The sequence below is a fragment of the Xiphophorus couchianus genome, chromosome 5 (assembly GCF_001444195.1).
Source record: "Xiphophorus couchianus chromosome 5, X_couchianus-1.0, whole genome shotgun sequence".
NCBI lineage: Eukaryota > Metazoa > Chordata > Actinopteri > Cyprinodontiformes > Poeciliidae > Xiphophorus > Xiphophorus couchianus.
This window is the reverse complement of record NC_040232.1, coordinates 13,032,753-13,060,514: the sequence shown is the minus strand read 5'-3', so window position 1 is coordinate 13,060,514 and position 27,762 is coordinate 13,032,753. Positions and strand designations below refer to the sequence as shown.

The window sequence follows — 27,762 nt, the reverse complement described above, 5'->3', positions numbered from 1 at the left end:
AGGCATCGCGAGATTAAGAGGCACCTTAACTACCCGTTTTTAGTACTCTCTCTGTTACACGATTCCCACGACTTCTCTCAGGCAATAGACCAACCCTTTGACAGACTGAATATAAATAACTGTTGCTAACACGAATTATATTTTAAAGCCGTCCAATAAAAGACAGGCTAACATTTAAAAAAAAAAAAAAAGACTTTCTTTTATTTTCACAAGAAATTGTAAGGTATTTAAACTCAAAATGGCAATTCTGAATTATCTTTATTAAATACCCTTCAAATTATTAACAATATAAAAAAGAAATACCATGTATAAAAGTTTTACATAATCAATTCAAAATGTACAAGATGAACAATTACACCAAAATCTGACAACATTTGGATAATCAGCATGTTTTACATTTAATTCCTTGTAAATGTGCTCTAAAACATTTCTGAGTGTATCTGATGTTTGTTGAAATAAACAGCATTGTTGTTTTAAAACATGTTAGCACAAGTCAATGACTGGACTTTGCAAATACTTGATGACAAGTAGTGAAATCAATTAAAGTCTGCTGGCATCCTAAATTCACTTCCCAGATGTTTTTTCCCTAAAAAACAAATGAGGTAACATCTTACAATTTTGAGCTCGAAAAACGTATATTACAGAGCTCCAAATCACTGATCTAAACTATTAACAGTTTAGATCAATTCAGCTAAACTGTTAATCTGGTTTTCGGTTTTCAGAGACCGAAAACCAGATTTAAAGAGAACAAATATGTACTAAATACTTGGTAATATTAACCAAAAATGTGAAAAAAAAGTAATTTGCGCTTAACATCTTTGGCTCTGCAGTCTAATGATCATTAACAAAAGATGCAAGATAAGAAAAGCAATGGTGATGTCCGCTTTGTAAGGTGAAATCAAACCAGTTTAGAAAAAAGTAATTATTATGGCACTTATAAAGTAAATTAATACCTGTTCCCACATTCCATATGGTTTTAAATATTATCACCAGCAATTCAGATGTAAAAAAAAAATATTTGCATTGCTTGTGCACTGCTCCTGATTTAGTAAGCTGTCCTTTAGATTTTCCAGAAAATCCTCTTTCTGTAGAGGATGTAAGAGATAACAACCCACAAAGATGTGGCGAGAACATTCTGGATGAGGTGCTCAGCATGTGACTGGCTGTTGGCCATTTGCCAGCGGAAAGGAAAGTAGTCCTCAAACACTTCATGCCCCACATACACCAGAATGGAGTTCATGCCTGAAATCAAGCAAACGAGTGAAAGTGAAGGAACAGTCACAATGGCTCCCCATCCATCAAACAGGTACAGGGGCTTAGCTTGACAGAAATGCTCACCAGTGTAGTAGAAAGGTGCCCCAGACCACCATTTCTTAACATCAATTGTGTAGTAGACAAGCACAAGCAACACAAAGGCAAAACAAGCCAATGTTGTCACATAGGACAGTGACCTAGAGGTTATACAAAGAGATACAGGATAATTATTAAAGATGTTTAGATTAGGAGTTCTTAAGTTTGTTGAAAGTAAAATGGGAAACTGCACATCAATGAATATGGGTACAATTTGAGTGTCTTGGCAGACTGAGAGTATAACACTGTCAGTATAACACTGTCAATCAGGCAAGAGACTAATAGTGTCACCCCTATAACACGATTAACACTAAATGAACAGATATATATATGTATATATACATAGATCATGGTTTGGAAAAAAACTCAAAATAAAGCAGATTTAGACTCGCATTTCTCCTATCAATAAATACCTCCATTGGTTACATGCCTACATGTCTACTGATCTACACAGTCTGATTTTTTATTCTTAAGATAGGATGTTTGATGTGTTTACAGAACAAAATTTATGAGTTTTCTTACTTGAAAATGAATTGGAAAAAAACATGATTCTCAGATTAAAAACAATTGTTTGAAGAATTTTTTCAACTAACACAAAAAAGTAACCACTTGGACTACACTTTCCCATATTACAATATTTAGGAGCAAACCTTACCACAAGTTCTTGTTAACAGGAATGAAACCTTTGTCTGTGGAGCACTCAGTGAGAACTGCTGATATGGCTCCCTATGGGATGAAGATCAGTCAATCATCCAGAGGGGAGGAAAAATAACCAACAGAAAACATACTTTTCAGTACAATTACCGGTAGTCATTTCAGAAATGTAAATATCGAAACTGTTTTTAATCACCTAGCCTGATGAACTCATGCTGTGATGCTAAACTAGTATATTGAAGACAACTGTTGTTAAAAGAAAGAACACCTACTATAAGTTTTAGGATTTTTAATATGGCCTATTTTAATTTAATTTAACCTCAATTTTACAAAATATACCACAGACTTAACTGCCCATTATCTTTTCAAACAAAAAAATAACACATTTTAAATGCTGTCTGAGAAAAATAAGGGGTATTCTTGGTGCTTTCACATTACTTCAGAGTGAAGAAGAAGAAGAGGCCAAGAGATACAAATCAAATGGCCTTTATTAACTGATAGACTCTAGACCTTTGACAGTTTTTTGGACTGTAACAAACAGTATTGTGTTATCAACGCTGAGAGGAAAATACATCAGCAATGACTTTGCGTAAGATAAAGCTGCTGCTTCTCCGCCTGGGAAGTGTCATAAAACCATTTTCAACACTTTTGAAGTCCAAAATTGTACACAGAGAAAAAGTGTTAATGCATAACATCTAAGACAGTTTTAAATCTGTCTTTGGGCAAGTGTAAATGTCTTAAGAAACTCACTCAAGGGTTAAAGGACAAAATGCTCAATAAAATGCTTTCATTTAGTGCTACATTTGTATGTTAAAATGAATGCAAAGAATTATTTTTTCTACTTTTCTTCAAGCTTAGTAGCTTTTTAACTTGTTCACTTGTACCTCCAATCTGACTCTTATATGCCAAAATGAATGCAAGTGTGCATGTGGTGTCTTTGAAAGCATAATCGGTCTGTGAGTTCTCAGATCTACTAATCTGGTTTTATTTCATGTTGGCACTAAGTTAATAGGGAATTATCTTACCAGTAAGAGACCCCAGATTAGAAATCTTGAAATAACACTCGTAGGAACATCTCTATAGTGTAAAAGTATCTTTCCAGCCTGAGCACAAAAATATAGGCATGTTATAAAGACTTACTATATCACTTATTTATTTTTTTTTACAAAGTATTAAATAAATACTAACCTGTAATCCAAGAAAAGCCATAAGGACAGAGTTGATGCTTCCCAAAACACCTTCTGGATCAAAAGGCATCTTAGTTGCATAAATCACCTGAATATTACAATGACAGCAAAGAGGTGTTTATGTAAATATTCTAAAACTGATTCAGACCACTTTTCAGTAATATTTGTGTAACTATGGGAGGGCCTCTTAGGAATAAAGTCTTTATAATTAGAGCTGCACCGATCAGAATGTTGTGGTCAATTTCCAATCAATTTCCTGAGGAGCCCTGACTTAACTGCAGATATCTTACCATGTTTACAAACTACATTCTTCCATCAATCCATTCATTATCTAGACTCACTGATCTATGAAAATGGGGGTTTGAGGTTGTAGGGCAGGGGTCCCCAAACTTTTTCCTGTGAGGGCCACATAACTTGTCCCTTCTCTGATGGGGGGCCGGGGTCAGTTTGTAACAGAAAAAGTGTGACGATTGTAAGAGTGCTAAACATAAAAATGTATTGTTTTTCAGAAAGCACAATCAAATAACCTTTTCTGGATTCTTCAGAAAACAAAAGTCAGGAAATAACACTATTTATGAAATAAATAATAACCAAATAACACTGGGTTCTCCACATAAAAAAAAGGGTTAGGGTCAATTATATGCATGTATAAAATAGTTACTAACTAATAATTAATAATAAATAAAGTTCATTACTAAGGAACATTTTATTGCAAAAGTCCAACTTATTAAATAAAAATGCACATATATGAAAATACTCTGGTATTGTTCAGGGGGCCGGACCAAATGTGGAGGCGGGCCGCATCTGGCCCGCGGGCCGTAGTTTGGGGACCACTGTTGTAGGGGCTTGTACCTATCATAGAAAATACAGTTTCTTGTCTTTTTATACACCTTACCGATACTGAAAATAGGTAACTTTTAGTCTTCTTAACACTGTTGCTGCTATAAGGAAATAGGGCTTAGGTATGGTTTTTTCACTCATTTGAAAACTTTATTTCAACATTGCTGACTTGTCAGTCTGGGCTGATCAAGTGGAAATTTCTTGGTGCATCTCTAATAATAAAATTAGCACAAAATAAACATTGCACAAACCCTTGATGAGGGACTTTGATAAATATGCTGTTCTCCCAGTAGCCTGCGGTCGATGTAACCAGCTGCTCCACCTGTGCAGTTCGCATGGAGGCCCATATCCCCGATCCCACCTGGACCCAGGTATCCTCTGTACCAACATGAAGGGAAAGAATTAATGTTACTGATAGGGCAGACAAAGGAGCAGAATTGACTGCTTCAGTGCTATCTAAAAATTATGTACAAAAGAAAATATTTGTTTAAGTTTAAAAATGAAGCTGAATTTAATGTGGTAAAAGCATCCAGAAGTCCCGAGGAGGTATACATTTCTCACTTAGAGAAAATGTATTCCCTTCTCTTAGCAAACAAAAAACCCCCAATAATTTATTGTTGCTGCCGAAAAGCACTAGTTGACTCACGTTGGGCAGCCTGGTACAGGAAGAAAGAAAGTGAGGCACAGCCAGAGGATTTCCAAAAGAAGCACGCAAAGCCAGGCTGGCCAGTAAAGTATTATATCAAGACCAGGAGACCACCAAGCATCCTGGAAAACACACAATTCTCGTTAGCAGTTGGAACAAATTAAAGATTTTCTAAAGATTTCTTTAAAAAATATAAAGAAATGTTAAATAATGATGGGAAAGCAAAACTTTTGGCTGACTGTCGTGAGTATGTCCAGATGTCCTCTTGCCACCAGTAAGTCCAAGCTAGCAACAACCAAGTACGACCAGGCAAGGCGCTGCAGCACACCCGGGATCCTCAAATTGTCCAATGATACTGTGGAGTAAATGAAAAGCTTAAGGCAAAGACACAAGATGAAAGACTACAACAAATGTAAACTATAAAAGCCAATTTTGTACACTTTAGGACTGAATTTAGCAAAAATAATCAATAATAAATGACAAAACATCCACTGGAGACATTTATTCTTACATGGTCCAAGACAGTAGTTTGGGTTAATGACGAAGACTCCAATGAGAAACAGCTGAGCGCTCCTCCATAAGACTTTCTTGAGCAGAGAGGAACGACTCGCTCCCCCACGCAGCAATGAGTTGATAGAGAGTGCGATGGATGTGCCCATGATGAACACAAACCTGGTGGAGGTCAGAGACATGCAGTGAAGGGAGAGAAGATGAAACATAACTGGAAGGGACCACTAGGACAACCATAAGAAAGACAAACATTGTGGGCTGAAAACTCTTGTTTAACTGAGCTACACCCTTCCAGTGTACATATGAAAAATTTGTAGGTAAAATAATAGCATGGAAATATCCTTTATTGTCCCACAGTGGGGAAATTCAGATAAAATAATTCACTTGTCTTACCAAGGAAAAACAAGATCAGCAACTGTAAGACCTGTGAAGCGAAGGACAATAAATAAATCAACAAAATGAAAGGCAACAAAAGCCAAGATGAGAACAGATAAGAGCATAAAAAAGGAAGAAAGCTAAAAGGTTAGGCTCACCATTCCAGCTTGAATGTCTGAAGAACCAGTATCGTCCTCCTCCATAGTTCACAAACACCATAATAACTAAGGAGATCCTAAAGGAAGTTGAAAACTTTTAATAAATGGAGGGAACAGACCAGAACATCTAGAGTCTTGCATGTCAGTGTACTTGCATTCACATCCCCCTAGGTTTGCTCAAATATTGTCAGATTAAAACCACAAATATTATTATGTATATTATTGTGAATTTGTGAAACAGACCAACAGAACATTGTGCATTATTGTGAAGGAAAAGAAAAAATTATGTATTATTTATTTTTTATAAAAATCTTAAATGTCTTGTGCACATTTGTATTCTGTCTGACAAACCTAAATAAAACCCAGTGCAAATGAAAACCACCAAATCAGGCTGGGTAAGGGGAGAATTATTTACAAATGAACACCATGCTAAAGCTGAAAAACTGAAATTACAGGCAGCAAAACAACTAAGGCAGAGTCAGAAGGTCACCTTTTGGTTACAGAATGACTCTAAACATACAACCAAATTTAAATGAAATTGTTTCGATTTTAAAAGTTTAGTCCTTCAAGACCTGTGTTACATCTCTGCTTTAACGCACCTAATTAAAATTATAATATCACTGCATTTTGAGGTAATTTGTGAAAAAGTTTATGGGGAAGGGACTGTATACCAGAGACTATATATCAGAAAGTTTGGTCACAAACTCTGTCTATTTAAATCGAAAAAAAGTAACTAAACTGTATTTTTTTTATGATAGTGTAGCACCAAGAGACTGAGTATGTTTACTAGTGGGAGTAAAATAATATGTGATTGTTTCAATATCTTCTTTGTTGTGAGAATCACATGAAATAAAGATGACAAGTCAGGCTAAAGTTGTAAATCACTTAATCCTGCATCAGCAGAGCTGGAGTGAACTGTGGGGGCGGGTCTTACCCTCGAAACGTGTCGAGCGAACGAAGCCTTCTGATGGTGTTGGCCGGGGAAGGGAGGATGTTGTCAGTAACTAGCGCATCTGTCCGAGGAGACCCCAGTTCCTGGATGGTTGGAGTAAGTTTACATGTGAACTTTATTGTATTCTACCAAAATCAGGTGCTTAAATGCCAAAGGAATTCATTTGGAAAAAAAAAAAGACCCCAAAAAAACAAAAACCTGCAGGGAAAAACACTCACAGAATTAATGAGCCTCTCCGTCTCCATGGTCCCACTGATTCTGAGGACGAAACCTCTTACAACACCAAGTCTAGACAAGAACCACAGTGTGTTTTATGGGGAACCAGTTAGAAACATAGCGCTTCATAAAAGATTGGCGCTTGAGAGATTTACATACATTTTTATCCAACAACACTGCAAATATTATACATGAAAACACACACACAAGACTTAAAACTAAAACTACGTCTTATCAGGAAATGATTTAATAAAAAGGACAAATATTATAAATCAGCCCCACCTTAATACTCTACATCCGACGGCAAATATCAAGGCCAGTCCGACAATGACAAAAAAAGCAACCAAGATCGCTGCATGGAAAAAGCGGGACATTAGCGTAAAGAAATGTTATTTGTACAAGCCTCATTCTAGGGTTCAAAATATTTAACCTTCATCTATATGACCCCAGTGTAATAAAGCATTCATGTGTGCGACACTCACGCATATTACTGTTTACAGGGTCCGAATTGCTCAGTAGGGAGCAGTTAGTGATCGAGACGTTGTTGAGATTTTTCATCCACAGAGAGTAGTTCCCATGCTCCCCGAAGTGGAATTGAACTCTGGGAATTACAACATCAACCAAACACAGTAAATTTAACTGGTTATTAAATTCTTTTATAAAGACTGTCACTTATCCTTGTTTTGTATATACTATGCCAAGCAAAAAAAAAAAAAAGTCGTACTACTAGAACTTTTTCATTTAATCGTGTCAAAACTACAAATTTCTTTGTATTTTATTGGAATTTGTTTTGCGATAGACCAGCATGAACTAGTGCATAACTGTAAGTCTCATGAAGAGAGATACATGGCTTTTAACATTTTTATAAATAAAAAACTGTAAAGCGTGGAGTGCATTTGCATTCAGCCCATCATTACTCCGATATCTCTAAATGAACTCTAGAGTCCACTTGTGTGTAATTTACTCTCATATAAATCCAGGTTCCACAGGTTAATTTGAGATCAAACAGCGTAATGAAAATCAAGGAACACAGCAGGTCAGAAATGAAACCATGAAGGTGTGGAGAAGTTTAAAGTTATAGAACACTGTAACAAGCTACAAATGACTCACTGAGCAGTGTTCAAACCATCCTCTGAAAAAGGGAAGAATGTAACCTAATTGCAAACCTACTGAGACATGACTGTCCAGCTAAACTAACAAGCCGAGCAACAAAAGCATTAATCAAATAAATACCAAAATAAAGTCAAATAAAATACATTGTCTACAGTGGCTGTGACATGACAAGAGTATTCAAGACAACATAGATAACCAGTTGATGCATATTTATAACTCATAAAAATGTTTTTAAAATTACTCAAGTGTCAAAGTTAACATGCAATTGAAATCAATAGTTGATATGGAAGTTCTGTTACCAAGCATATGATGATTAGACAGTACATTACCATTTCTCAACTACAATGTGTTTAATACACCTACTTGCAGAGCTCCTGGGCTTTAGGAGTGCTGTTGAGCTGCAGGGTTATTTCATGTTCTGTGTTCACAGTAAAGTGAGCTGAACTGGGCTGGCCAGGGCTGCTTCCTGCTGGCACCACCCCCAGATGCTGGTACAAACACTAGCAGCACATACGGAAATAAATCAATAAACGCATCAGATTTGTTTGTTTTGTGTGTGTGTGTGTGTGTGTGTTTATAGTTTTGTGATGCAGGACAGTCATGAAGAGCTGGATAAACTGGTAGGTTTGAGCTTACCTGGTAGCAGCGCTCTGACCTCCAGGACACCAGGACCTCCGTCTCCAGCTCATTGCTGACTGTCAAAAGAGCCTCATCCATCTTCACAGCAACGTGTTTAGAGTGACCGAAGTCAGCTGGAGGGAAGAAAATCGGTCAGATGACATCCATTAACAATTAGGCTTCTACATAAACTAAAGCGTTCTAGCATATTATGTTCAGCACAGCTACTATAAAAACCACTTAGATCATCAGAAACATGTACAATGATTTGTTCTGAAATAAACGCGCACGCAAGCTCTGATTTTCAGGATATAATCAACAAATAGCCTAAATATGCGTTTGTACAAATAAAAAGAGAAAGAGGACTATTCCAACCAGTTTGGTAGCAGAAATGCCAGTTAGCAAAAAGGTGCGGAGGACTAAAGCATGTGAGAGGTCTGCAGCGTATATGGCTGCTGAGTTCACTGGTCACATGCTGAGTTAATCCATAAATAGCCTTCAGAGGGAAGTTCAAATATCTCCGGCTCAGTTTCCAAGCCAAAACTCAGAAATACGGTCAAGCCGTTCGACCTCTTAAAACATTAGCTTCTCACATACATGGTGGCTTACGGTAAAAGAGTACCAGGAGTCCCCTTGCAGGCGGATAAAAATTAAATGAAACAGTCAAGTGTGTATTTATGACATTCCTTTTACTTTCACATACTTATGTTATATCCAAAATAAATATTTCATTATTTTATTGTGGATTTTTGGAGACAGATTCAGTGAAAGTACCCATGTTAATCAAGACTATAATTTTCAAAAAGTATTTCTCTGAAATCCTAATTGGTGACAATAAACTCTCTTTGGATTATTTTACAGGGTCGATGAGACTATATCCAGAATACATATTTTATAATTTTACTGTACAGTTTTAGAGATAGACCAAGTCAAAGTATCTCCTAACGCTTATCCAGTATAAGCATTTGTCTCCTATTTAGATATGTACTTCTCTCAAGCCCTACGTTGTGACAACAAACTCTTTGGATTATGTTTCCCTTTAGCGACAAATAATAGTTTCAACCTTCTTCACGTCCATAGCGGTGACTGGTTATAGACTTCTTAAAACTGTTGAGGTGTAAATAGTTAGAAAAGGTTGCGAAAAGTTTTACTTAACCTTAGCCAAACAGCTATGTTGCTAACCAAGCCACAAAGAAATGTATCTGATTTTATTTGCCTACATTCCTGTACTTACGTGCAGAGATTTCAGCCATTAGTGGTCCTACGCAAACGGCAATAACAACAACAATGACAGCGAGGAAAAAGATATTAGCTTGTTTGGGTTGTTTCATTTCGTTTCCCTTTTCCGGCTTCTCTCTCACAGCTGAAGATTTGTGTGAAGTTATGTGCTTTGGGTTTTCTTCTGGTTTCTTTTTTGCCATGTATTCAACTTCCTACTCTTCCTTGTTGTCATATTATAGTGGAAGCGTGAAGGGACAAAAATAGTTCCGCCGTTCAGAAAATTGCCACATCAATTTTGCAATCGGGCAGCAGGTGCTGAAGATGTTAAACAAAGGCTGTGACATTGATTTTTCAGGCATTTGATTAGAGCATTTCCAGATGTGAGACACACTGGAGGGTAAAATAATCCCACAAACTTGAACATGATTCAATTTCATGCATTTTGGTAAGAGTTTTTCTTTTTCTTTTCTATTATTATTTTTTTAGATTTCGCTATTTCCAATTGTTCTTTAACATATAAATATAAATGTAACTTATTGTATCGAGCTTCTCCACAAAGCTTCCCATACAGTCATGGCTTACTACCATTCCACTGCTCTATTTATGTAGAGTATTTTAAGGCAGCGAGCTCATAGTGCTTTCAATGCAAATTAATTAGATGTATCCTAAATTGATACAAGACACAACACTTTTTGCAGAACTTTCTACCTCATAATTATGAGCACTTCTAATTTTCAGATTTTAAATTACAAACATATCACGCTGCAAACGTTGTTACTAAAAGCTACCCGTATAGTGAATAAAACCCAGCAATATTTAAAATACCTAAATTAATAAATTAATGAATGTTCAAATAAAGCAATGAATGTGCCAACAATCACAACAAAAATAGAGACATACTAACGTAGTGACAGATATGGTTGTTTTTTGATGCCCCATTTACTTTCAAATGTCTACAAGAAGGATAAATAATTAGGAACTGAATAAAAAAAATACAGTGGAAATAATAATTAAAATAAATATGTATATATGCCAATATGGTGAAATAATAACAATAATATTAATAATAATAAACAGATCAATTGTCACATTGCATATAATTTTCTAAAACACTTATTATTGTGCCTTTGTTGGCACATTAAGTACCAACCTTATTACCTTATTAAGACATTTATTAATTGTGGTTTGGTTATCCTTTTATATATGTAGGTCTCCTCCATCATATTGGTCAAATTATTTCCTGGGAGCAGTCATTAAAGTTGGTTGCTATGGTAACTGCTTCTTAAGTCAGTTAAATTAGTATACGTTTTTAAAAGTGTATCTCCGCGAAGACGCCTGAATGTTTTGCAGTAGTAATGCATCAAGTAATGTTAGTTGTACAGTGTTGTATGGTACAGCGTAGCAGGAGCGATTACATTGACAGGCGCATGCGCACATGCACAGAGGGTGGAGAAAAGGATTTCCAATCGATACCCGAGTGAATCAACGCAGCCTCCCATCAGAGCAGCTCCTGTCATGGCAGACAAATTAAACGCACAGAAAAGGTAAGGTCAGCATAGGTTTATGTCCAATCATTAGGTTAACTGCTATTTGTTTAGAAATAATTGAGAACTGGTGACTGGGAAGTAGTTTTACCGCTTTTTCTAACGCGCCAAGAAAAGTATCTAATTAGCACCTTAAGCTAGCATTGTTAAGCGGTTACTTCTGCTGTTTTCACAGTGTTAAAATAGCAGCTGGGGCTGTAGTCTGTGTTGAAAGCGAGATCAGAGGAGATGTTACTATTGGTAAGATTTGAAAAAAGAAAGTAGCAAACACACATAAGCCAAGAGATGTTGCAAATGGATTGTAACTTGTCTTTACTGTAACTGTTTATTGTTTCAGGCCCTAGAACAGTGGTCCATCCAAAAGCTCGGATTATAGCAGAGGCAGGACCTATTGTGATTGGAGAAGGCAACCTGATCGAAGAACAAGCTCTGATCATCAACAGGTGAGGATTAGCCTCATCTTACAAGTATTTATCAAATTTAAATGTGGATAGAGCTTTACAACAAATTCTAAGGGTAAAAATTGAATTTTGCACCTTTGTATGAATTTAAGTTATCCAGAAAACATCACCCCGGACTCTGAAGTGGAGCCAAAGACCATGACCATTGGTACAAACAACGTGTTTGAAGTCGGCTGTGGTATCCTTTTTGGACAATCCTCTGCTGTTGTTGTGTATAAATAATTGAATGTGTTGCACTTTCATAATTTCAAACCAGATTTGCCTCAACTGTTATTAATCAGTATCGCAAGCCTTGAAAATTGGTGACAACAACGTCATTGAATCTAAAGGTGGGCTCTACCAAATTCAGCTATTAGAACTAAAATCTAATAGAATTACTCACCATATTTTCTTTTTCCTGTGCCTTGCCGTCTAGCTGACGTTGGCAGGAATGTGATTCTCACCAGTGGATGCATCATTGGAGCCTTCTGTCAGGTCAACACCTGTGAGGTCATACCTGAGAACACAGTGATATATGGCTCTGGATGTATGAGGAGAGTTCAAACAGAGAGACCACAGGTATGGATACACATGGTTTGACACATCCAGGTTGAAGAGAAATATTCCAGGTGTAGGATTATCATTTTGTTTTGGTGTCACAATATAATAAATTAATACATTTTTCTGTTGGGACTGTTTATTCATCTCAATGGAAGCTAGCTGGTATTCTATACCCCTGCCACTTTACCCATTAGGTATACAAAAACAATTTTCCTTACTTTTAAACATCCCTGCCTGACTAAAGGTTTTGCATGTGTACTTAGCTACTGCTCTGAGCAATTTTTATGATAGCTCAAATGTTCAGAAGTAGAAGGGAATAAATGGTTTACACTGTTTACTCCTAGTGTGACTATTTTGTTAAATTCTACTACTGGCAAAATGGCGATTCTAATCTTAACATTTAGTGGGATCTACAATTGAAAAAGGAAAACAAACATAGATGCCATGATTTTTACACCAAGGTGCTGCGGAGGTTTTCTCCCAACCATTGCTGAACATCATCTGCTTGCTGGGTTAAAGAAAGCAGGTTTAAAACTACAGCTGACAAGCTGCTGACTGAAGGCTCTACTGAAGCAAATACCTGAACTGTTTAACCAGCTAATATCACTTTCATAATTGCATTGCTGCATAAAGAGCAGAAATAAACCAGTCTTCTATAAACACTACAAAGAGTACAGTGCCCCCTTACTTTTTTATTCTCTTCTTTATCACACTTTTAATACCAGACACAGATAACGTGGATATGAATATTAAAGGTAGTTTTTATTTAGGAAAAAAGACAATCCAAACCAACCTACTCCCATGTGAAGATATAATTGCATCCATTGATTAATTATGAATTATCTACGCTTGCCACATCTCCCTGATTACCGTTTATTCTCTCAAATCAAGAAACCACTTAAATAGAACCCATTTGGCAAAATGAAATGGGCTAAAATGTGTCAAGAACAACACATCTTGTCTCTAAGAAAATTTAAGTGTTTGACATTTGTTGGGCCTCCAGGAAACTACAATGAGCCATTATTTGCAATTGGAGAAAATGTACAACAGTGATGAAGCTATCCAGGAGCGCCCAGCCTACCTACATTTCTAGGATTTTGTTTTTGCCATGTTTATGCTCTTCATTAAAATGTTTTATTGTCATTACAGCCGCAGACCCTCCAACTTGACTTCCTGATGAAGATTTTGCCAAATTACCACCATTTGAAGAAAACAATTAAAGCAAGCCACATGACCAGTTAAAATGTAACAGTAAACTGTTTAAATAAATTAAATTGCTTTGTTTGAAGGTAACAAATGTATATAGTTATTAAACACCAAGAATAGTGCCCTTTTGGTATTTTCTACTCTGTAACTGTAGATTAGTCATTTCCCTTTGCTTGTTTATTCTTTTCTAAGATTGAAAAAAAAAAATATTTTCCCTCAAGTTTTGGGAGATGGACTTTAAGTACTGACCAATTATTGTTAGAGATTTGAAACCGTATTGTGAAACAATGAAATTTATTAAAATAAATCCAAAAGTCTTGTATTCTGAACCACTGTGCCATGGTTCTGCAAAGTAAAAGCAGAACCATGGTTTTAGAAAAGATGGAGATGTTTTTATGCTGGGTCTTCCACACATCTGGTTAACATCAGAACATCTCTTTACTCAAATTGCACCTTTCAAAACACATCTTTGCTTTCAACTAAAAATAGTCAGAGTAATATTAACACATATTAACCGCATTTACATTTTATCTGTAAGTATGATGTGCCCACTTCTGTCCAGCTTTCATGTGCTTACAGATCTCGGTACTCTTCCCAAAACGTCCTTGAGGTTTGATTGACCAGTGACTCTAAAAAGCATTCCACAACACTGCTGCTATTGGCTCCATGTAATGTCTACTGATCCCTGGAGGGAATGAAAATAAATGAACATGCTAGGTTGTTTTTTTTCTCTCTTTTTTTTTTTTGACAGAACCGCAACAAAGTCTGTATTGTATAGCCAGGGGCTTCATCTGCTGCCACCTCGGATTATAGTTTGCGGTTTCACTTCTTTGCAGGCACACCATCCGTGTAGTCCTCCAGAACTCCTGCCAGATGGTTGTTATGGGTTTTGAATTGTCTCTTCCTCTGCCCACTTTGCTTCTTTCTCTTTTGAACTGGCATCTGCAGAGAAGCCAGAATCCAAAGTTAAACAGGATGATTGTTCCAGTACAGAATAAGTGTGACTAGATATATATTTTTTCTTGTCTCTAAAAGAAGGTTTTATACAAACTTGCTGAAATAAATATGGGATACAGAAAAGAAACTGACCACTTTCTTTGGTCCAGTCTCTTGCATGGAAGAAATGCCCTGTTTTTTCAAGTACTCTTCAATTTTCTCTTCATCTATGGAGTCCACTGGTACACTCCTCCACAGCTTCTGAAATTCTGCAGTGCAAAGCGAGGAACAAAAAATAAAATGTGTGATTGCTGGTTCAGAGGCGAACTAATAATTAAAAAAAAATCTCACCTTCATCTACTACAAACTGGCAATGCTTGTCGTTGTAGAACAAGATCTTTTTCTTGTCTGGTCTTGTTACAAATACAATCTGATCCCCCAAAGCCTGTGGAAAACAATTTAGTTTTTAACACCCTGCAGAACTATTTATGCCTCTTGATCTTAGTCACGTTTTCTGGTTTGGTGTGTTTCTTGGTCTTCATGATGCTACTACTTCACACAGTTTCTAACAAAGACCTTGGGCCTTCACAGAACATCTGCATTTATATCAAGGCTAAATTATACACAACTGCACTATTTACTGATAAGGTGGCTTCTCAAAGCAGCTGGTTTTTCTTTGGGGTATCTGGGAGGTTCTCAACAAATCTAAGCCGATCATTTTCCTTCCACTTGACCATTATGGTGCATTTTGTGTTGGTTTATCACATAAAATCCTTGTTAAGTTAGAATTTTTGTTTGGAACGTGAGAAGAAGCCTGAAAACTTTTGGAAGTCACCTTTTGTGGTAGTTATGTTAATTATTATATTCTCTCATACAATCGACTTTAAATTACCTTGATAGCCTTAGCAGAATTAGGGAGTCCCTCTTCCACATCGTCCAGCAGCACTCCTCCCAGGCCCAGCTGGTCGTGTTTGTCCAGCAGCCTCAGTAAAGCTTTCTTGTCCTTCAGGTTGTATTTGGGCTTAAAGCCATAAGTTCCATCACGAACCTCAATTTTTGGGTTGCTGACCAAGGCCTGAAGTTTGGGATAAAGATGTACTAGATTACATGTAAAGCTGTTGTGCAAACACATTCATTTTATTCAACATTTATTCAAAACAAAATTGCAAAAATCATGAACTGGAAAGGTATTAGATCATGAGTCTATAAAAAAAACAGCAATTAACCTGTTTTAAATGATATCTTAAGACACTTTGGACAGCCTGAACACCAATACCCTTAAAAAAAAAAAAGTATAGAACATTGGAAGCAAGCAACTTGTAAAGGTTTGGGATTTCTACACAGTTTTGTATGATGTAAAGATGGATCAGTTTTAAACACAAGATAAAGTTTATGGGAAATGTTTGAAGAAAGAACCAATTCCTCTTGGGGTGATAAATAAACAAAGACCTGCAATGACCCTGAACATGACAGGAGCACACCTCAGTCATTAGCCATTGTTTCTGTTTCAGACTGATGTCAAGAAGTTTGGTCTCATCCAGTATTTCATCAAGGGTCAGGAAGTGGGTGTCACCATTCTGATGCCTCGTCTGTAAACAGGACAAAGATCAGGCAAAGTTAAAACACACGTAGGAGAAACACCTGCTAACACAAAAATATTTCATTGTATTTATTTTACTTTTAAAAATATCTTAATTGAAAATTATTGACAAATTCAGCAACGTCTTCTGCAAGTTGGCAGCTAAAATGTCAGGGGGCTTTACAGCTTTTAAAACTCACATCAACAGACGGCACAAAAGTACAAGCATTAAAAAGAAATCTGTCGAGTGATATGCGAGTTCAGCAAAAAGAAAAAAGATGAGTCACAGCGCAGATAGAAGATCGCTGCCTTCTGCAGAACCGCAGAATGATAAACAAGCTGTTAATGTACCCAAAGAAAGACTCGAGAGCAAATGTTACACAGTGGACAAGTCTGACTCATCCTGCTGATACGATCATCCGAAAAATAGACTTATTTATGAAGCTGTGATGGAGATGACTGGACAATAAAAAATTAATGGTGGTGTGGAAAGTGTTGAGCCAGTCTGACTCTGATCTCAACACTTTTCATGTAATTAGGAATGACAAAAACATTTGGCACAAAAATATTCAAATCTACACAAAGCCTACTAATGCTCTTTTTAAACATGTGGTTACCTTCATGTAGTTGACAATCTTGGCCAGGCAGCCAAACTTGTACCCAGCGCTTGCCTTGCTGTTAATGCTTCCATTTGCAGATTCTGTCAAATACAGAACAAACAAAAACAGAAAAAAACAGAAGTCATTATATAATAAGCATAGTCGATATAATGCACAAAATATGTGTGAAATGTTTCTTACAGTGACAAAGTTTTAAAATCAATGCAGTGCTTTTTTCCAAAATGTAATGAAATGTGGGTTGATTCAGTCAAACATCTGATATTCTGCTATAAATAAAAAAGCTAAGTTTAGGTGAAGTGTTGCAGCTTTCTGAAACGCTGTGTTGAACCAAATAAAAATTTAGGAACACAGTTTAGGCGGAACCAAAACCTACATTTTTAAATACTGAATTTAGAACAAGGGTGTTAAAGTCATTTTCATTTTGCGTCACAGTAAATCATGAATGTCCCCAGTGACATTAACAAACTGTTAACATATTATAGCTTTCTCTACATTTGATTAGACCCATTTTATTGGAGTTCATGCAATTCCAATTAGATCTTTTTCACTGCTGGATCCCTTGATTAACTGTTTCAAAACAGGTCCGTGTGCCAAATCTTTGCACTTCTGTATCTTGTTAATGTACTAAAGATTATTAGTACATGTACATCTTTTGGTGCCTTTGATGGTAACCAGTTTAGAAAATGTATGTTAATCCTCTACAAATTGTACCCAAAAATTACTCCTGTTCATATTTTCAGGCAGACTCTTGTAAGTTTTTAGTTTGACTTCTGAGACTGCTCAGTCACAATTATTACAGTCATGGCCAAATGTTTTGAGAATGATTCAAATGTTAATATTTACAAAGTCTACTTCTTCAGTTTTTATAACAGCAATTTGCATATACTCCAGAATGTTATAAAGAGTGATCAGCGTAACAGCAATTAATTGCAAAGTCAATATTTGCCTAGAAAATGAACTTTATCCCCCAAAACACATTTCAACTTCATTGCAGCCCTGCCTTAAAAGGACCAGCTAACATTGTTTCAGTGATTGCTCCATTAACACAGGAGTGGGTGGTGATGAGGACAGGGCTGGAGATCAATCTGTCATGATTAAGTAAGAATGACACTGCTGGACACTTTAAAAAGAGGCTGGTGCTTGGCATCATTGTTTCTCTTCTGTGAACCATGGTTACCTCGAAAGAAACACGTGCAGAAGATCATGTGAAAATATAATATTTGTGTCATTCTCAATACTTTTGGCCATGACTGTACATTATATATTATTAATATTTAATCATTAAGTTTGGAAACACTTATATTGCATGTAAAAAATAAAATTTATTTAATTTATATACATTTCCCCCAAATTTATACATTTCCTGTTATTTTTCCAAAGGCGCCTGGGCCAAATCCACCTCACAATAACTATTTCTGTGACCCTCCTGAAAAATCCTTTTTTTGTATAGGTCCAAATGACATCAGTGTGAAAAGATGTTAAATATTATTTAATCTTAAGAATTGCTAATCTCTGCTAGGGTCGAGTCATAACACCCATCACTACCTCCCTTGTCCAGATCTGAAGTGAGTTCTGACCAATCATGGTTAAAAACAGACACCGATTCATAAATGACTCATGGTGTGGGAAGGAGCCTCTGTGGCTGTATGCTGAACAGTGGGCAGAACGGCAAATTTCTGACAGTTCTGCTAGCGAATGGTGTGGGAGCAGGGGCGGAGGGAAAGAGCCAATGATGGGGAGAAGCCTGATCTGTTCAGGAGATGCATGAAGAGCTGCAAGGAGTGGCGGAGGAGGAGAGCGGGTGCACGAGCGACGGCTGAAAGTGCATGAGTGTGCCGAGGAGAGCAGGTTGATGTGTGAGTGTGAGCGAGGGGAAGATCCAAGAGACAGGGGGAGAACTAAAAACAAGGGAGTTCATCTTTTATCCAGCATCTTTAAGAAGCAGAGCCAGACACACAGGTGAGTTAGTATATTTTCTTCCAGATAAAGGGTAGTCTGAATCATGAGAACGTGTTTGACATGAACCAATCACAACAAACCACTGCCTGACCTGAAAACAAAAACTGTTGTTGGTTTTAATTTTAGGACTAGTGCTAGGTGTTTTTAAGCTGCTGAATCACAAATGTTAAAATGCAGCAAATTCATATTTGCAAATCAAATCTATTTTGCTCAATCTTATTTAAAACTGCAGCATTCCCAAATAATAGCAATGAAAAAATTACATTTAAAACCTTTAGCCATCAGATGCAATAGCAAGGCCAAAATTGCTTACACACACACAGAGGATTAAATAAACATGGACCAGACTGCACTCTTCTCTGGTTGAATAACAAGCACCAGAATATCCGTTTCTGTGTCTGCGCAGGCGTTCATGAGCGTCATGTCTCAGTTTGTCAGAACACACAGCTCTGAGGAAACTGCTGCTGTCACGACAAACCAGTGAGGGGGTAAAATCGGCGAAGAGATGCCCAGGGAAACACCGTCAGGAATCTGTGTTTTTTCTGAGTGGTGGCCAATTTTGAGAGAGCATTACGTAGTCCTGCAACACCTACTAACCATGGCTGGGGTGGGGCTCTCGCAAAGGGGGGGTTGGTAGCAGATGCTGCAGGGAGCCAAAGTGTCCCCTACTGATTGTTAGGAAAACAGAAATATCAAGCTGGAAACATGAGGGGGGATGGAGGAGGTCAGCTAAGGTTAGTCTGTGAGGTTGTTGCCATGGCAACGAATCTGAGTGAAATTGATGTGACTGATGAAATGATGCTGTACATGGATTATAAAGTTAAATTTTATTAACTGACAGCAAGCACTATCACACAAAAGCTTCTGCCATCATAAACAACTACATCTCAATAATACAGAAAAAATAAACCTGCAACTAGGACTAGGATATTAACGATCACCAGTTGAAGTGGGCCATATGAAGTAAAAATTTTAAACAATATTTTTTGTATGTTTTGCAATAGTAAGAGGCCCATCTCACAAAAATACTGCTTTTGGAAAAAGATGCCCATCTTTTAGGCTTCAAAAATAAATTCCCATCCATAATGGCCAGAGTTTGTTTTAACTCAAGTTTTTAACTAAGGTAGTCATTAACACCAAATGCTGACTGGATGGTCTAAAACTAAATAAATAAGTGGAACCATCATACCTGAGCCCTAGGTAGTCAGAACACTCTTCAGGGCAGATGTCTTTACTGTCAGTCAGTCATTTTCATCATTAGTTATAAACACCTAAGCTTACAACTGGCAGCAAAGAGGAAGGAAGCTATTAAAATAACTGTTTTAAAGTGACTGATCTCTTTCATACTGTGTTGTCGCCTCTACTTCCAAAGTGAATAAATAGCTATCTATGTGCAAAGATTTAATCTTATTCTAGCTCTATAAAATCTACCAGAAAGTTTATCCAAAAAAAAACAACAAAAGTGGCTTAGGGAAGCAGAAACAATGAATTTGATCTTTTATTGCAAAAGCAGATCAGTACTAACACTTAAGTTATTTAAATATTTATCACAAATTGTATTTTTTCCAATATTATAGACCCCTAAACATCAATATCAACTGGTCAGATCTTTAAGAAAAGTAAAGACTGGATGTAGACCACAAAATCTTAAGAGGTGAAAGTAAGTGGTGCAGAATAAATTATTGAACATGGCCTCCACAATGCAACCCCTTAAGAGAAGTGAAGCGAGGATGCCAAGAGTTATTTCAGATAACAAGAAGCTCTAAAGGTACATTTACAGGCCCTTCTGCTATTATTCTGTAACATTAAAGCAGGTCTTTCACATGTGACATCAGTTTGAGTTGGAAGCTCTAGGAGGAAATGGACAGTAAATGTAATCTAATAAAACTGGTCAAGAGACAAGCACTTCAGTTCCTCTGCTCGGTGTTTTCTATCTGTAAGCAATCTGGGTCAGCTACCTCTCTCTCTTTCTGCTCTCTGTGTGTCAGAAACATGCGTGTGCACACTCGTGTGTGTGTCTGTGTGGGCAGAAATGCTTGCACACCTCAGAGTGGTTCAAAGTGGTAGGTGTTGGCTAAAAGAACGACTGATGGGAGACAATTTGTCTAACTATGTGGCTACTGAACATCTCCTAATTTAACAATGTAGTTCCTTAGATACAATGCCTATATTTATTAAACTCCCTTTAGAGTTCTAAAAAGTATACAAATAATTTTTGCAGATATCCATTTTATAACTTGCTTTGCACAAGGCTACCAAAATTTTGATCGATTCCAATAATTTCCGATGAGAAAAAGTATGCGTGATATATATATATACAGTATAGTATATTCTTTTTTTCTCTGGGCAGTCAGTTATTTATATCAGAAGCAAAGACTGCATGAAAGGGAAGTTGCTGTTGCTGTTAAACAACCTTTTAGTATTATTTGTGAAACCAAAAAATGTACACAGTTGACTATTGAACCAATCTTCATTATCTTATATTAGTTAGGAGGCTTGTAAGAAGAGTCTTCTTCTTACAAGGAATGTTTTGCTCATCCTGAGCTAATTTCTAACATATTGAGAATTCAATACGAGCAAGTAGTGCTAAATAAGGTGAATTCCTAGATCGGGAAAATATCCGATTTTTGAGTTCTGGTTAACTAATCAAAGCCGAACAGCTGAAATCTCTACCATAGGTTTTTCTTGACAGTTCAATGATAGTCATATGGTAAAACCAAACAGTTCCTTCTTACTTATTTTTAAAGAAATGAAAACTAAACACAGAATTTCACAACAATACATCTTTTTTTCATGCTTTTGTCTCCAACCAGAAAACATGGCCAACATCACAACCACTGTCCACCCAAGTAGTCTCCCTGAGGCCGTCCCTCTGTCCCGCGTCTCCTTACAGGTCCAAGAGGTCTACCCCTTCCATGATGGCTGGAACGTTGCCTGTTTCATCATCCTTCTCCTTTTCATCCTCACTGTCCTCTCTCTGGCTGCCTTGGCTGTGCTCTATGAGCTACTTGACTGTGGGTGCTGCACTAAGGGGAAAACACACCACCAGCTACAGGAGGAAGGCCCAGGGAGCTGCAGCAAGCTCATGACCAACATCTGCAAGGAACCAGAGTCCCACACCGAAGTGGTATAGAGGCAACAGAGATGGGCAAAGATGAATTTTGGGTCTCACTGGAAAATAAGGACTCAAACTGTCAGACAGTAAGGAGTAATGTAACAATAAATAACAAGATCTTAATTTTTGTTCTTTTTTTATTTCAAACAGAATTCTTTTTTCTCCCCCTAATTTCAGAATGTCTCTGAGAAATTGAAAGCATGAGAGTTGACAATTTTGCTTAAAACACTTCTTTCAAAATAATAAAAAGAAAAACCGCTTATTTGGTGGATCATTTTTCCAACTCAAAGGGACCATCTGGTTGCATGCCAAAATTATGGTGATGTTAATCATCATCAATGCTTTGGAGAGCAAGCGTGCTCCCCCCCCATGTTACACATTACCTGCCTGACAGCAACGTCAATATAAATAGCACTGCTTCTTTAGCTCTACACAAGCTTGGTAGCTTAACTGTCATTTACTTTATTGTGTCATTCCATATGCCTTACTACAAACTGCCTAACTCTCACTAAAAGATGTGGGCTTTTTAAATCACTATTAAAAACTGACTGTTGCTTGGCATGTAAATTGTGTGGGATTATTTTGTTGGAACTGTATGTGTGTGTATAAAAGGGTTCAATGATACAATTTGTAAGGTTTCCAATGGAAAGCCCCCATTCATGTTGTAAAAAAAGATATAAGCTTTCCAAAGCTTGCTGAGCCAATTTCTCTGCAACTCATACATTGAAATGTAATGTCAAAGTCATTTTTCTTCTAATAAAGTCCCACTTCACAGAAAAGTGTGTTGCCATTACTTGGTGTCCAAAATAAGAGAAAAGAAAAGAAAAGCAATGTCTCTCAGCCATGATGAAACATAAATTGAACTGCAGGCCTTGCAGCCAGATTGATTACTGCAACAGTGTCTTCGTCACAGATCTGCCTAAAACTCCCTGTAATGCCCTGTGGCTCCCTGTAACTTAAGAGAAAAAATTTTCAAATATTTTAGTTAGTTTATAAGTCAGTGAATGGCTTAATACGAATATACTTTAAAGACCTGTTGTCATATTAATCTTAGGTCCCCTGGTTTTAGTCTACTATGCATTCAGAGAATCAGAACCAAACATGGAAAAGGATTATTGAGTTTTTATTTTCCTCTAATCTGGAACACTGCCAGAAAACTACAAAATGCTGAAACCATGATTTCCTTCATTGACCATCCTTTATTATGCCACTTTTTTCCTTGTTTTATGTTTTCATCATGTGAAGCTTTTTGAACTGCCTTGTTGATAAAATGTGCTGGTTGATAAAATGTGGTGTTCCAATGCAACCGCCGGGTTCTAAGTGGTTGCTAAGCAACATTTTTCAATCTGAATGACTCAAAAGCTGCCAGGACTGCTGGAGAAATCAAGACGGAAGGAACACACAAGACTCGGTGATACAAACTACAGTAATGACGTTCTGTTTGACAACTCACCGTTTTGTGCTCCGCCTTTTTCTACCATTGTGTAAAGCACTTTATATTGTTATACCTACTAAATATCTTACAAATTTTCCTTGCAATTTGTGTTTTTCTTAAAATCACAGGTGGCACAACTGTTAGTAGCCCACTAAAATTTCTTTGAAACACATGCATGTCAACCAGTGTTTTAATTTATAATTTTGTTATAAATATGAAAATAAATTACATGACACAGAGGCCTATTTTGGCTAAAGTTCATTAGGCTGGACACAGATGAATTTCTGTCCTGCCACCACACACAGAGATAAGGATGATTGGAGAAATAAGCATTTCTCCAAGTTCACTGTTGCTATGTAGAATCCGAATAAAAACTGTCTGGGAAAAAGCCCTAATGGGAATGTAAGTTTGGCCTGTGTTCAGATGAGACTAGGACTGAGATGGAGAATGAAATAAAGGATGCATAAGTGGAAAACCAGTTTACGTCAACTGTTAATTACGGTAGCAGATCTGGGATGCCATGAGCTTGAGTGAATTCCATCATTTAATTTTTTTAAAATACCTAAACATTCAAAAAATCTGGTGGGCTTTAGTAGCAAACTAAAGTTGCTATCAGGTCTGTCAACATAATATATAAGAGAAATGGCCAAGATAGCAAAGAGGAGGTTCATCAAACACAAAAATCAAACTTCTTCCATGACCTTGCCAGTTCTGACATACAAATCCTTAAAAAAACCAAAAAAAAAGCATGTGAACAGAACAGACGGATGAAGACTGTGAATGATCTACAGAATGTAGAAAGAAGAAACAGTCAAAGTTCCCTCCTCTTAAGCGTTCCCAACTTGTGAAATGTTATTGATTAATTACAGTCCTCTTGCCAAGTGGACCACCAAGGATTTTCCTTAAAACAGTTTTTCTTAACATGGGATTTTTCATTGCAGCAGCATGTGAGCTACTGCAACCAAACACAAACTTGTTTTAAGGCTTTTTACCAGAGGTGCCAATCAATATATTAAAACTGCAATGTTTTCATTACAACTAAAGGTTGTGCAATTAAAGTGACCATAATCAGCTTTTAACACTTAAAAATAATCTTGAGGTTTTGTTCACCACTGGCCAATAAACGTGTCAATGAAAGAATCATATTAGATGGGAGACCAGAAAAGCTAGGAATAATAGCAGTGTTGCATTTCTAAAGTGTAAAATAGAACCTTACAGCCCATTGGAGCATTTAGTATCAGTCAATCGCCGACACACACAGGAACGGGAATCTCTATTAATGTGAATGTGTATAATATCACAGACATCCGTCACAGAGAAATGTCTTCCTTTCATGCTTTGATCAAACAGACAGATTAAATGAGATGTTTCACTTACCAGAGCTGTTTTTGGATCCAGAGGAGCTCTCCTTATCTACTTTGGGTTTCTTCTTCTTGTGAGAACCAGATTCTGATGCGGCTGGCCGCTTTTCTACAGCAGGAGTGGAAAGAGCTCTCTTTTGGAACAGCTCACGCTCTCTAAGCAGAGCTGGATCCATCCCGGCTGAGATGAAAGAAGAAAACATGGACGTTGTATATAAGTATTTTGATGCAAAACAGATTTCAGGCAGACTTACACAACAAATTTCAAATGACTGATTTGCTAAAACCCTGTTTTATTCCTCAACACAGCCCGAGTCAGCTTCTCCCCTCCCCCAAAAAGCTTTACTCCAATTTTTGGGGGGAATAAATCATTCATATTCAGAGAAAATTTGCCAGGTTTTTTTCTAATGATCTTCCAAATATTATTGTTTGTTGTTGGCTGCATCTTTATTCAAAAATTTTGCTTACCTGGAAGTCAAGACCATTGCCATTCTGAAAGAAATGAGCATTTGCCAGAGAAATCTTTTCTATGTGTTTCTTCATATCTTAAACAACAGTGACTATAACATAGAGCCAAACTTAGTTATTGAAAAATCAGCTTTGAGATGGCTTCATAAACTAATTGATCTATTTCTTTAGATTTCCTTCTCTAACTTGATACTGTGCAAAACATAGGAGTTCCTGTATTAGTTTATGGCTCTAGTTCCATAGAAAAGGTATCAAATTTCAGACCATTTGTATCAATTCTCTGTCCTTAACCAGCAACATTTTCAATAAGTACATTTCAATTCGGTTTTTGGCAAAAATTAAATCCTTCAGATGCATGTTTCAGTTCATGAATTAGCTCTTTGCAGATCCCAACCGTCCCACTTGACCTAATTTATCTAGGCACTGCCATCCACAGTGTGGATGCGTCTTTTTTAATTATTATTATTCCATTAGCAAGCTAAAATGTATTACAGACAACAAATTCACTACTTGTGAATAAGACAAAATGTAGGTAAAGTACAGATGAATTTATGTTAAAATGGTAACATGGCTAATTTTGTTGGGTAGTAAGTGTTTAACAAACACCTCAAACAGATTATGCAAAGTCTATACATACATTGTAGATTTGAATAAATTGAGGTACATCTCTGACCCTTTACACATTACATGTTCCCTCCATTCCCTCCCAATTTTATTTATTGTTTATAACAAGTGGTAATACACAGAACTATAACAACACAACATATAGGCTATTAAACATCGGTCTATACAATGTTAAAGAAAACCTATAGATTTTCAATTTGGTACATTGAACATATAACCAATTTTAAGCAAAAATGTCTGATTTTTTTTGTCATATGTAATAAAGTTAACTAAAAATGACATTTCATTCTAAAAATCACAGCAGCTAAAAAACATTTGTCAGAAAAGGCATTGAAGCAGGAGTAAAAAAAAAACAAACATATACAACTACTGCAAAGAACAGTGTGACATTTACAACAGTCTTGCTTCTTAGAACTAAGTTATTGAAAAATAATGAGTGAGAAGAAGAGATATATTATTATTCTTCGTTCCAAATAAGCAGGCTGAACGAAGCAGAGCCAAAAATAACAACTGAAATAACCAAATATGACAAAGACAAAGGATTCAAAATCACAAATGAAGCCTATGTTAGCCATGCTTTGCCATGGAATCGATTCATAATTTGGAAATACCCCCCGAGGTTAATTTAGATGAGAACTTCTCCCAAAACATTTCTGATTAGCTAAAAAAAAAAAGAAGAAAATAACATTAGTAGCTTGACAGGGCATATATTTTCTTAAGATATCAACACAAAGGTATTGATCTAAACAACTGATAGGAAAAACAAGGTAAGAGCTCGAACTGTAATAGCTGGTTGATTTAGCTAACGTTCGTCATCACTGTTGTATTAAGTAAACAGTTAACTGACGTAATAACTTCTTAAACATTGGGAGACAGATTAATATTCTGATCTAAACAAAACAAAAAACAGCAGAACGCAGTAAAGAAAATGTACTGTAGTCTAGCTGTTAACCTAGCATTAGCACATGCAGTGTTAGGTCAGTAAACGGTACCTGCCTTTTGCTTTGTCCTCTGCAAATAAACTGCAGTTAGTCCAAAAGGACTAACTAATCAAAGTGCAAAGCCAAATTAATCTTCCAGTAAATCAGCAATTTTCCGCCTTTTCTGTTGTGAAATAAGTTGATACCAGCTAGCTAGCTAGCTAACTAACTAACTTCTAACAAATGTTTTCTCTTCACAGGACTTCCGCTTCTTGTTCGATATATCGGTTTTCGACAGCTAACCATACACTACGTCACCACGCATTTTCCATTGGACAGAGAAAAACATCTTGCGTATATTTTTTTTTTTTATCTGTCCAAAATTTTCGGAAATATAAACTAGAAGTGGACTTGTCGAAAATTAGACATACCTAATAAATACTAACGTAAGACAAGTGTCCTTTAAAATTATTCACAATTCCAAAGCATTTTTGTTAATAATTTTTGACCCATTAGTGTTGAAACTTTCTGCAAAATGAAAATATTGTTCATCTGTTTTGGGATTGTTGTACAAGAATGTTCTGGAAGACAGTTGTTTTTAATTAAAAACAATTAGAAAATTAATTTATCAACCAGGGCTGTTTCATTTGGAATAGAAAAATATAATCTCAAAGATAACGAACTTTGGGAATTGGGATTTTATGGTAGATATTTGGAGATGTGAATATATTTACCTTAAACAATAACAAATGTTAACAAATTCTCTTATCTTCAGTTAATATCTATATAGAGTCCTTAAAATTAAGTTTTAATTCTAAAGGAATTTAAATAATACCTGCTATATTTGTCCCTTCCAAGATACGTATATACTTTGAGGTAACGTCTTCAGAAAGAGTGTTTCAACACTACCACCTAGTGGCGTAATGGCATAATTGTGTCAGTAGTGAATTTATTTATTTTTTTTTTATAAATTCTTGTTCTTGCAATGCTCTTGGAAACTTTCACAGAAAAGAACTTTAAATAAGCAGAATTTTTTAATAAATTTTTTAAACATATTTTCGTATAAGCTAAAGTTGATTATTCTTTGTGCAGAAAACAACATGACATAATGTCGATGTAAATAATCATCTGAGCATGAAGTACATATGTCCTAA

General features: G+C 36.4%; 4 protein-coding genes across 5 annotated transcripts; 2 read left to right on the top strand and 2 right to left on the bottom strand.

The window, feature by feature from the left end:
• Nucleotides 1-241: 241 nt before the first annotated feature.
• Nucleotides 242-10,094, bottom strand: hgsnat (heparan-alpha-glucosaminide N-acetyltransferase). The gene is made up of 18 exons (XM_028017035.1): nucleotides 9,854-10,094; nucleotides 8,638-8,753; nucleotides 8,365-8,501; nucleotides 7,371-7,489; nucleotides 7,171-7,240; nucleotides 6,891-6,960; nucleotides 6,655-6,755; nucleotides 5,721-5,797; nucleotides 5,581-5,611; nucleotides 5,189-5,349; nucleotides 4,917-5,032; nucleotides 4,678-4,799; nucleotides 4,283-4,409; nucleotides 3,193-3,279; nucleotides 3,030-3,107; nucleotides 2,006-2,076; nucleotides 1,339-1,451; nucleotides 242-1,242 (listed from the first exon to the last, which is right to left on the bottom strand). The coding sequence occupies exons 1-18, from the start codon at nucleotides 10,038-10,040 to the stop codon at nucleotides 1,061-1,063; spliced, it is 1,965 nt and encodes a 654-aa protein (XP_027872836.1). The 5' UTR covers nucleotides 10,041-10,094; the 3' UTR covers nucleotides 242-1,060.
• A 1,171-nt stretch (nucleotides 10,095-11,265) lies between these two features.
• On the top strand, nucleotides 11,266-14,671 carry LOC114144333 (dynactin subunit 6). The gene is made up of 7 exons (XM_028017039.1): nucleotides 11,266-11,384; nucleotides 11,560-11,624; nucleotides 11,722-11,827; nucleotides 11,938-12,023; nucleotides 12,127-12,174; nucleotides 12,261-12,403; nucleotides 13,535-14,671. Exons 1-7 carry the CDS (start codon nucleotides 11,356-11,358, stop codon nucleotides 13,625-13,627), a joined length of 570 nt encoding a protein of 189 aa, XP_027872840.1. The 5' UTR covers nucleotides 11,266-11,355; the 3' UTR covers nucleotides 13,628-14,671.
• gtf2e2 (general transcription factor IIE, polypeptide 2, beta) lies at nucleotides 13,127-26,898 on the bottom strand. Of its 2 annotated transcripts, none has more exons than XM_028017037.1 (8): nucleotides 26,685-26,898; nucleotides 24,613-24,777; nucleotides 16,724-16,806; nucleotides 16,009-16,116; nucleotides 15,420-15,602; nucleotides 14,879-14,972; nucleotides 14,681-14,796; nucleotides 13,127-14,533 (listed from the first exon to the last, which is right to left on the bottom strand). In XM_028017037.1, the coding sequence occupies exons 2-8, from the start codon at nucleotides 24,770-24,772 to the stop codon at nucleotides 14,414-14,416; spliced, it is 864 nt and encodes a 287-aa protein (XP_027872838.1). In that variant the 5' UTR covers nucleotides 24,773-24,777; nucleotides 26,685-26,898; the 3' UTR covers nucleotides 13,127-14,413. The 2 variants fall into 2 exon arrangements, with proteins under 2 accessions (XP_027872838.1, XP_027872839.1); XM_028017038.1 differs by having other exon boundaries at nucleotides 26,681-26,895.
• On the top strand, nucleotides 18,474-22,607 carry smim18 (small integral membrane protein 18). The gene is made up of 2 exons (XM_028017040.1): nucleotides 18,474-18,685; nucleotides 21,499-22,607. Exon 2 carries the CDS (start codon nucleotides 21,504-21,506, stop codon nucleotides 21,816-21,818), a length of 315 nt encoding a protein of 104 aa, XP_027872841.1. The 5' UTR covers nucleotides 18,474-18,685; nucleotides 21,499-21,503; the 3' UTR covers nucleotides 21,819-22,607.
• Nucleotides 26,899-27,762: the final 864 nt, after the last annotated feature.